Source organism: Etheostoma cragini, chromosome 14 (assembly GCF_013103735.1).
Source record: "Etheostoma cragini isolate CJK2018 chromosome 14, CSU_Ecrag_1.0, whole genome shotgun sequence".
NCBI lineage: Eukaryota > Metazoa > Chordata > Actinopteri > Perciformes > Percidae > Etheostoma > Etheostoma cragini.
In genome coordinates, this window is record NC_048420.1 from 20,898,373 (window position 1) to 20,909,562 (window position 11,190).

Sequence of the window (11,190 nt, forward strand, 5' to 3'; positions counted from 1 at the left end):
ATTTCTTGACATACTATACTATGAAAGTTTTCGACATACTATACTATGACTTTCAACATATTATACTATGACGTTTTTTGACATACTATACTATGACTTTTTTCATATTTTTTTGACATACTATACTATGACTTTTTTCGACATACTATAATATGACTTCTTTTCAACATATTATACTATGACGTTTTTCGACATACTATACTATGACTTTTTTTGACATACTATACTATGACTTTTTTCATATTTTTTTGACATACTATACTATGACCTTTTTTCGACATACTGTACTATTACTTTTTTCATATTTTTTTTGACATGCTATACTATGACTTTTTTGACATACTATACTATGACTTTTTTTCAACATATATTATGACGTTTTTTGACATACTATACTATGACTTTTTTCACATATTATACTATGACGTTTTTTGACATATTATACTATGACTTTTTTCTTATTTTTTTGACATACTATACTATGAAATTTTTCGACATACTATACTATGACTTTTCATATTTTTTTGACAAACTATACTATGAAATTTTTCGACATACTATACTATGACTTTCAACATATTATACTATGACGTTTTTCGACATACTATACTATGACTTTTTTCATATTTTTTTGACATACTATACTATGACATTTTTCGACATACTATACTATGACTTCTTTTCAACATACTATACTATGACTTTTTCACATATTATACTATGACGTTTTTTGACAAATTATACTATGACTTTTTTCTTATTTTTTTGACATACTATACTATGAATTCATCATGACTTTTTTCTAAATTCTTTCAACATACTATACTATCACATTTTTCAACATGCTATACTATGGCCATTACTACATACAGTATATCTGGCAATGTTTCATAAATAAACACACAGAAACAAAACAAACAAGTTTATTGATTACCAATAATCATTCTTCACCAAGCAATGTAGTTCAAAGACATAACATCCTTTTGGCAGCCAAGGTGGCTTGTGGCTTGGAGGTAGACAGTGTCCCATAACTGCAAGGTTAGTTAGTTCAATCACAAGTTCCTCTGTCCATATATCAAAGTGTCCTTGAGCAAAATACTATACCAATTAATTTTTGTAACTTTTTTGACACACTATACTATGACATACTATGACTTTTTTCAGCACAAGTTGTTTAAGAAAAAGAAGACATACTTAATTGATCACCCAGGATGAAATAACATTTGTTTTATTATACTTTACACACAGGGCCAAAATATACACAAGTTCAAACAGGAACTTTTGTTCCTGTTTGAACCTGCTGCATGTTATTCCCCAGCTCTAACTCCCCTTTCATGTCTTCAGCTGCCCTGTCAAATAAAAGTCTACAGAAGTTAAAAGTATAGTATGTGAAAAAAGTCATAATACAGTCATAGCATATCAAAAAGTAAAAAAAAAAGTCATGCCCATAAGTCATAAAAAGGCAGTGTAGTATGTCAAAAAAGTCCTGAAAAAAAGTTATAAAGTCAAAGTCATGAGTATGTCGATAAAAGTAAAAAAATGTATATTTTTTGAAAAAAGTCACAGTATAGTTTGTCAAAAAATGTCATAAAAATGTATTGTATGTTGAAAATAGTCATAGTGTAGTATGTGGGAAAAAATGATATAAAATGTATTGTATGAAGAAAAAATTTGTGTTTAGTGTGTCAATAAAAGTCATAGTATAGCATCATAGTTTATGGCATACAATCCTGACTTTTACATTTTTATGATATACTGAACAGTACTATAACAAGGCTAAAATATGTTTTCAATCTCACTACCACATTAGACTGCCTAGTTGTCCTCTGAATTCTCCGACTTGAGCTAACAGCACTAGTGTTAACAAGAGGTTAATTCCAGCGCAGTCTCATGTTCCCACAACCATCTCCACAACATTACTGGATAGGAGAAAAAAAGCACATTGGTTTGGCATTTCTTTAAACCAATTACATTGGACTTTGGCGGTGCTAAGCACTGGACAAAGCAACGGTGTCTCTGCAAAATAGCCTTGGGAAGGAACTTGTTTTGGTGGAACGTGTACATAGGGAGGCGGGCTCTGGAATTGATCTGACTGTTGACAATGACAATTGTCAACAAATTGTTTGTCAAACAAACAAACAATTTTTTCAAAATAATAAATATAATTTGATTGTGGGTTCTCGCTCGGAGGATGTTTCCCAAATCTAAGTTTACAATGCCAACACAAAGATAGCGGAAGGGGAAGGACAGACGGCTGAAAATGAGGGACATAAGACGATACTTCCAGTGGTCCTAGAACTATCCCGTATATGAAACGTCGTCAATATAGACTAATTCCTGCAATACTCGCAAGGTGCCACTAGATCCCATGCAACCAGTATCTTTTATTAATCTATATAGCAGTAGTAGTGTATTAAATGTAAGCCATTGAAATTGAGAGTATTGTATTGAAGTGAATGCTGATTAAAATGTAATGCATTTCATGACAAGGGGCCTACAAATTGTTTCTGATGGCTGCACAACTCACTTTGAGGAACCATGCGTTACGTCAACCAATACGACAGCTGCTGTATACTGTGGTGTAATTAATAATTTCCCTTCATTATGTCATTTACACAGAATCAGATGAGAAGACCAGTCACATTAAATACATTGTTCAATTTATTGAAAAGGTAAAAAAAAAAAAAGCACAGTGAAAGCAAATTAGTAAAGTTTTTTTGCCTGATAGTAAACCAAAAACAGGAATTAATCATTTTGGCAGTTTTTTTTTTTTAAACTCTTTATCCTTGGGGCCACAAACAGATTCTTCAAAAAATTAACAACCAAACTTCAAACAGCCTAAAGAAAAAATGAGCACAGAGCTAATCTTGTCCTGGTTTAACTGAAATGGGACAAAGATGGTGTTATTGCCAAGACATGCCCAAAGAGGACGACATTGAAAGAGCATAATTGTTTAGGGAAAATAGAACATACTATGGGATTTGCGTGGTTTGTTTTAAGGTGAGGTACTGTTGTAAGGTTACTGAGTGTGAACACCTGTGGAGCAGCAGCACAGAGGAGGCAAAGGTGTCAAATCTTGTTTGACAAAAACCATGAATCTCCAAAAAAAATGTTTTAGGAACTAGTATTCTACATTTGACCATCAACAAAATAACACTGACAAAAATAAAGTAAATTTTTAAGTAATTTAAAGAGGCCAATGGTCATGAAAACCCATTCATCTTCTCTTAAGGGTGTGAACTGAAGACAGACGACATCACGCGTCTATCCTCTACCCAAGTGTAAATAAAATGATTGGAGTGTCAAGGTTTTTACCCAACAGCAATGCCACGCCCACTGTAGATGAGATTAAATATATAATCAGGGTCTTTAATGTGCCATCTATTAAAAAATGTCCTTTTTTTACATCCCATTGAAGCTTTTTCAGACTCATCACATCTCCCAGTAATTAGTCACAGGAACATTTATTTCAGTGTTAGCAGGCAATCTTGCAGGTCCCCTATCCCATGTGAAATAGCAAGGTAGTTGCACATAATAAATATAAAAGTGGGGTGCTGGTGTACTTCTGCCCCATCGCTATTGTTTCTCTTACACAAACACACATATACGTACACAGCACTTCCACCCCCTCCCTCCCAACATTGTTTTGTCCATGAATACTGATGGGTCCCAGTGTTCGTCATCAACCTCCTTCAGGTGAAGTGATTCAATGTTTAGTCGGTGGTCATCGTGTATCTGTAAACAACAGTTGCTGCTTTTTAGTATTATGGTAATAGTTGCAAAATATTTCAAGTGACAAAGTGAGTTGGCTAAAACCCTGCATTAAGTTTTCTTTTTAAAATGTTTGGTTAAATGCCCATTGTCTTACCGGGTCCTGTGAGCAGTTCTTCAAGCCTGAACATCCACCAGCTCAGGGGGCATGGGGGACTTGGGGTGTTTGCTCTCAAAGTGCTGCTTGAAGGTCTTGGGGTCGGGCATCTGTGTCTGAAAAAAGAAAAAAGATTTAGAATTAAAAATATATATATACTGTAATACAAAAAGTATAGTAATAAATTGAATTGATTAAAAAAAAAAGTGAAACTGACATATGAAAATAAACAGATTTTTTTGTTTGCACAGTATGTTACATAAAACAATGAATTTGCAGAAGCCATCTTGGGTAAAAAAAGAAATTTAGACCAAAAGAAAGGACAATACGCCGAGGGTAATGACAACAACTGTCGTAACCCTAAAGCAAATGGCATTAGAGCAAATGTGCTTTAGAAGTGTCCGTATATTAATTAATAATAAATAAGATTCAAATATTAAATGCTTAATTGCAGCTGGTTATAAATACGTGCTACATTTGTCAGGCTCATGCATTGTCAATGCCACTAGCAGCATGTGGTTGTTGTTACAGGTTAGGTCCACTAGAGGGACTTCTTCGTCATAGCGCATTGTATTTCTGGCTCGCCGCTCTGCGTTTACATTGTTTTCCACCACACAGCAACAAACACAAATCAAAACTTAACTCTGTAATAAAATATTATCTAACAAGTGTATTGAAGTGGCTCTGTTGTAAAGGCTAACATTGCTCTTCAGTTTGTTTTTCATGATAACATGTAGAGTTGTCTGTTGGGCATCGCTTTAGGGCGCTTTTTCTTTCATCTTTCAGGGAGGTAAAAAAAGAGGAGATGCCATGTTAAGGCTGCACAATTGATCAAATATTTATTGTAATCCCTACTCTGGCTTCCCAAAGTTAAATAAACACCATTGACTGCAAAATTGACACAAAGCCGCCCATTGTTGTACCAGTTTAGGTTTACATGGTTTCATTTTCAAAAAACACCTTATTTTGTTGTGTTGCAGATCCTGTTTTCCCCCAGTGAGTTAGGGCTCCGTTTTAGCTACAGAGTGAGACATCTCACTTCTATTCTATCTTTGTTTGCACATGAGCAGTAGCTAGGTAAGATCACAGCTAGATAAGTCTTTTTCCAACTTTGGTCAGAACAAGGCCGGATTAGCTGGGAGACTTCTTGTAAACGAGGGGCACTTGTGTAATACCTGCAGAACAGGGACATGGAAGTAGGTCTTGGGGATTATGATGAACTAGTGTGTTGTAGCAGTGTTTGCCATTGAAAACGAGCTATAATGTGCTACAGCCACCTCATCTCTACTAGTTATGTAGAAAGCAGTGCAGATTTTGAACAGCTCACCCGGAGACTGAAGGCAGAGGACATTCAGAAATCTGTATCTTACTCAAAACAGCATGGATAGTTTTTTTTCCAAGTTTGTATGCGTGGGGAAGCACCAGAGACACAAAATAACACCCCAAATCCCAGAAGAAAGTGAGTTTTTTTTATCATAATATGGACACTTTAAGTCTCATGAAAACACCAGGTTTCTACAGTATAACCATGCAGCCCTCTGCAAACATCAACCAGCTTGGTATAACTCAACTCTCAAGACATTTCTCCTTTCTCAGCTAAGATGTCCAGCCCCGCGCTGCAGTCACACATTACAACACATGCAAAATGTAACTGGAGTGTGTGCCAGCTTTTGAGCCTTTTGGCAAGTGCAGATTTTACTGCGCACAAGCTGTAACTCAATGATTTTTGGGCGCACTGTAAAACTACATCTGATCGGCAGTCAGCTCTAAGTAATGTCCTCACCCGGCAGACAGGGCAGGTGTGGACCAGTGCTGCCTTCGCTGCAGTTTTCTGGTCAGCGGCCTGGCCTTTCTTCTTCTCTGCTGCCTTCTTGGCGTTCTTTTGCTGAGACTGAATCTTCTGCTGCCCACGAGCCATGGCCCTCAACTTTGACCTACAGGAATAACAAAAAGAAAGACAAGTTTATCAATATGTGCAACTTTTATTGGCCAGATTGTAGACTGCAGCTTTTGTCTGCTTACACAACAACATATAAAATGCTGTATCAAAACACAAGGTGTAAAATCACAAGCAGCAGGTATTTTTTAAGGTGTGATAAGCCGGCTGGGTTTTCCCTGCCATCATAACGCAAGACAATACAAAGATACAAAAATATTTTCAAAGACAGGTATATGCTTATTTTTTTAAAGTTCGGTAGTACAACTAGCAGGAGACAAGTTATAATTGAAGTAAGTTTGGAGACACTACCTTATTTTATCATTAAATTAATTCATATTTGTGTTGTAGTTTGTTGACGGTCCCGAAGCACTAACTGCGTCTCGACACCAGAATTAAACAGTGCTAAAAAAGCACAACTTGTATGCATTTATTTCACATCTACTGCAGTAATGACATTTTAACATGTTACGAGGCTAAAAGCACATTTAAAACTTGCCCTTCAGCGTCCTGGGTGCAAACTGTAGCAGGAGGATAACATGGTGGAGGCAACACCAACTGCTTTGGTTTTTCTCTCTACTGACTGCACTCCAAATTTACAAACAACAGCTACGTCAAAGTATCTTCATTAGTTCTCCTTTAAGGTGCAGCACCCAAGTTGTTTTGGACCCCACCTAAGCTGAATGAATGTTGCTAAAAGACTTCAACCTAATAATTGAAGTTGAATTACTTTATCAAGTATTGTCTTTAAGCTTTATGAGCGTTATTTATTACCACCTCTAGCTTTTCCAAAATTTTAGACACATATGGTTAAAATAACGGTCCAAAATAATGTGAAAAGAAGGGCAAAACTACCACAATGGGACACAACCCGTCTATACAGAAACGCAAAATGACCAAATTGTTTATAATGAAAAACGTTACGTTTTATTGAGGAAAGACGCCTAACCTCAATGATAACATGACACATTAGCAGTTAAAAAATACAATTATCCAAGCTGGATAATATTTTTCACCTTCAAAAGACAATTTAAATATACATTTATTGGCACTCGCCTACAGTTTTAAACTACATTCACAATCTATATTGTATTAAATACTCAAATTGTCAACATTGCGTGGACACAGCTTTCAGTTAGAAGCTGCTTTGCGTGCTATGCTCAATAATTAGAAGTACCGTTAAAGGATATTATAATGTTAGCAAACACACTAAAAATTGTTTTACACAAAAGTGATTCCAACTTTGGGAAAGACTAATTTATGATGGAAGCACACTTATTTAGAAAAAATGAGTAGCTAGCTAAATCTGCGGAACGCGGGGCATCTGCGCCTGGTGTAATAGCCGTTTTAGTTAAAGTTATCCATGTTGACAATCACGTTTAAACACACTTTCGCTCTTAGTTAATAAACATGTCAAGCAACAGCTGCTTTGTTCTTGTCTGTATGTATTAATGTAGTTGTTATGGGCCGTTGTATCTGAACTTATTTAAAACAGAGTGTTTAGCTTGTTAGCAAAGGCCTTCTTCAACCGGCGCCGCCTTGCTAAAACTGTTAGCCAAGTTAGCTGGACGAAGCTAAGACTACGGGGAATCGGAATTACTACACATCACAATGTTATATGAGTATAAATACAACACTGTCAATTAAAAATCAGGGTTAGCTAACACCAAATGGGTTTGAACTGTTAAACAATAATCATAGTAACGTTTTTCAGTTTCACGCGGATTTACCTTCGAGATTTGTCTCTCCTCGCTCTTTTGTCGGTCTCTTTTTTGAATGCCAAAAGAATTGTCAAAGAAGGTTTTTGAACCGTCGTGTTAAAACCTGCCTGAAACTAACAGCGCCCCCTCAGGCCTGGAGCGGAACGGCAGCCTCAACAGCAGCGGCTGGTGCCTTCAGTAGGCTATTTGCTTCTGGGGATTTGCGGTTTCAGTTTGATGAACGTTTGGAAATTAAACGTATAGAAAAATAATACGACTCTTTTTCCTGTCTGGAAAATAGTCTGGTTTTGATTGTAGCTTACACATTTAAATAGAGAAGGACGCTAGAGCACACACAAACTTACAATGAACATGTAAACCGCTCTGAAAAAACCCCCAAGGAAACATTATGGTTTCCTCAACCTTAATATTACATTTACATTAAATTATTGTTAATCTAGCCTATTATCCGTGAAACTAAACTTGTAGTAATAGCTATTACTGCTTAAATTGATAGATTAGTCCATCTACATGGAAAACATTCAAGTCTTTGAATAGAACAACAACTTAAATGCAGACGAATGAAGCTGAACAAGGAAATTATTATTAATAAATATTGAAGCTGACTCTGGCAGAAGAGTTAACATAAAGTTATTTTTAGATCAACTTAGAATCATAGAGAGTTTAACTGCCACAACTACAGAACTAATAGGACTGAAAATGTTTATGAAAATGATGACATAATTATTTGTATGTCTCAGATACAAACTGGGTGGGGTAGCACAAAGTTTGTGTGCGGTAATTGTAGCCTCAGTTTCCCCCTTTCACCTTTGATTGTATTACACCTATTGAAATGTCTGTACATTTAACTTAATGAAGTAAGTAAACACGTGTGTCTGTCTGTGGAGGTTATAAGGATCAGTAAGGAAGCGCTCAGTATATTTCAATTAAATTTGAATATTTCAGCCTACTTTTCTTAACATACTTTTATTATTGTGTGGAGCTTTCATCATGAGGTTTTAGAACATTATATAACATTATTTCAGTTCCCTGATCATGAGATATCTTACTCTGTCCCCCATACACAAACAATTCCCATGTCACTGTATTTCATAATAAAATACAAACTGGGTATTTGCAGAATTATGGTGAGCTTTAACTTGACATATTGAGTTAAACAGTTAGGTCTTCTTTCAATAATCTTAATGATCTGTGATATAAAGAAAACATGCTGTCATTTGATACCATCACTAAAGTTGAATTGAAATGGAATTGTAACTGCTACATGTTGTATGTGTGAAACTGGTTATGTAATGTGCTGCTGCCTGTTTGAGCCAGGACCATCTTCATTTAAAATGTTTTCCTGGTTAAATAAAAACTAATAATCCTTTTTGGTAACATCAAATAAGGAATCTCTGAATGTTTTCTTTATTTATTTTGGGAATCAACAGCTGCAAGAAAACATGTAAAACTATGATAGCTAAACGATAAAACACTGTTGAGATAGTTAACATGACTTTGAGTCTAATCCTGGTGTGAGATTAAACGTGGCATCAGTAATATTAATCCAGAAACTTAATTTATAATATAATAGTAAAACACTGACACAGAACACTGCACAATGACTGCTGTTACTTTTGATACTTTAAGTACATTTTGCTGATAATACTTACTGAAAATACTTGTACTTATAGGGTTCAAATGAAGGTGTACTTGCCATTAAGTATTTTTATCATAGTATGGGATTAGTACTTTTACTTAACTGAAGGATCTGAATGTCTTACACTACTGGCTGAATCATATTTAAAATGCAAAAAGGTTTAAATCTAGACTCTTGGGACTTTAGAGAAACTGCTTTTATTTTTGTGATTATTTGGATTTATTTATTTGATTTGATTGATTTTATATAGGGTTTCAAAAGAGTTTCATGTGATTTATAGAAGGGAACTTATGGTCTGTTAAAGACTGCAGACACTTCACATCATTGATAATAAGGTTTTTCCTCAACTGGACCATTGTGGTACAGTCCAGGTCTTGTTCCACAGACAAAGGGAAGCGCCCATTCACAAAACCAACTATTCAGGTTGGGGAAATCTAACAAGAAAACAAGAGAGGAAAGTCACTGTTAACAATTTAAAAACAGGTTCACTCCCCATGGCGAATCCTTCCTGTAACATTTGCAGTCTAGATTCATTTGATGTAGTAACTGTACCTGACCAACGACTTATTAGGAGACACCTCGATTGGCTTGGGTTGGGATGGAAGTCACGATCAAATTCCGAACCGTCACTCCACAACCAAACCGAGGCCTGCAAAAACTAACAACAGACAAATAGTATGTAAATAATGGAATAGGGATAGTTACGAAGTGGTGTTGTATGAGGTAGGCTACTAACTTAAAGAAGATGTCCAGTTTGGAGAAGCCGGCGCTGACTATGTATTTTTAATTTAATTGTTTATTTGGCAGCCATGTTGAGTCCATATAGGTACCTAAATTATGTTTAGCTGCTACCTCCGCTACTGCGGTAACACACCGACGGATAAAGTATCTCATACAACCCCGCTTTCAAAGATCCATTCCAAACTATCTCTTTAATGAAAGTGTCTCAGAAAAAGGTTCTGTGGAAAAACAATAGGCTGAATGGAAAATATTTGAATTTTTTGTATATACAATTTTTGTGATTATGAAATAAGAAACATTTGAGACTCATTAAAAAAATAAAAAAATAAAATTAACTTTAAGGCGTGAGATTTAAATACAAATATAGGGATGAATCTCTGTAAATTATGTTTGCACATTACCTTAACTGCATCATTGCCACCAATCCAGGCTGGGCCGTTGGTTTTTAAAGAGCCCCGGATGAAGTCATTCTCCCCTTGGTTGTGGATGGATGCGAGGTTGGCACTGAATTGTATACAGTATTTCTGTAAAAGCAGAGGTGTAAGGCTCTTACGGCAGACAGAAATAGTATGGCATTCTTCCAATCTGTGAATAATGCACATCATTTCAAACCTTTTTACCTCCTTTTTATTTGTAGGAAAGCTGAGTGAGAGACAAAAGCATTAGAGCCAGATGTGTGGCTAAAGTTACTTTAAGTATCATTGGACAATAAAAAGAGATTTAGGGATAATTTCTTCAATATCTGGATGCTATTCTCCAGTACAGCACTGTGGAGATAAGTTTGACAATGCAAGACTAGTCTCCAGTCACAGCATTGTGTGATTCAACACCTGTAATAAAGATTGTAGTGTTGTTGTAATGTTGCTACCTCGGCTTTTATCCAGGTCATTGGGATGTCTATGAAGGAGAAACATCGTGAATTGTAGCTCTGCCAGTTGAACGGACAGTAGTTCTCCCCACTGTCATAGTATGGAGAAGGGGGGGTTATATAGTCCTGCCATTCATTCATCCTTTCTGCAGTCCGACGCAGCAGTTCCCCTTCGCCTGAAAGAAATAAGCATTGATAAGAACTGACACAATGGAATTTTGCTGCTAATTTCCCGATAGACCGGATAGGCTTTATCAACATCCATGACTTTATTCAAGACACCATGGAAGGTCCATAGTACAGTAAACAAAATCAGACAACATATACAAAAAAATATAGCAATAAATACAGTGGGTACGGAAAGTATTCAGACCCCTTTAAATTTTTCACTCTTTGTTTCATTGCAGCCATTTTCCA

General features: G+C 35.9%; 1 protein-coding gene across 3 annotated transcripts; it reads right to left on the reverse strand.

Moving 5' to 3' along the window:
• Positions 1–3,397: 3,397 nt before the first annotated feature.
• zgc:91910 (uncharacterized protein LOC445276 homolog) lies at positions 3,398–7,709 on the reverse strand. 3 transcript variants are annotated; one of them, XM_034892004.1, is made up of 4 exons: positions 7,535–7,709; positions 5,652–5,802; positions 3,869–3,984; positions 3,398–3,735 (listed from the first exon to the last, which is right to left on the reverse strand). In XM_034892004.1, exons 2-3 carry the CDS (start codon positions 5,784–5,786, stop codon positions 3,889–3,891), a joined length of 231 nt encoding a protein of 76 aa, XP_034747895.1. In that variant the 5' UTR covers positions 5,787–5,802; positions 7,535–7,709; the 3' UTR covers positions 3,398–3,735; positions 3,869–3,888. The 3 variants fall into 3 exon arrangements, with proteins under 3 accessions (XP_034747895.1, XP_034747897.1, XP_034747898.1); XM_034892006.1 differs by having other exon boundaries at positions 3,398–3,750; XM_034892007.1 differs by having other exon boundaries at positions 3,861–3,984.
• Between the last annotated feature and the right edge of the window lie 3,481 nt (positions 7,710–11,190).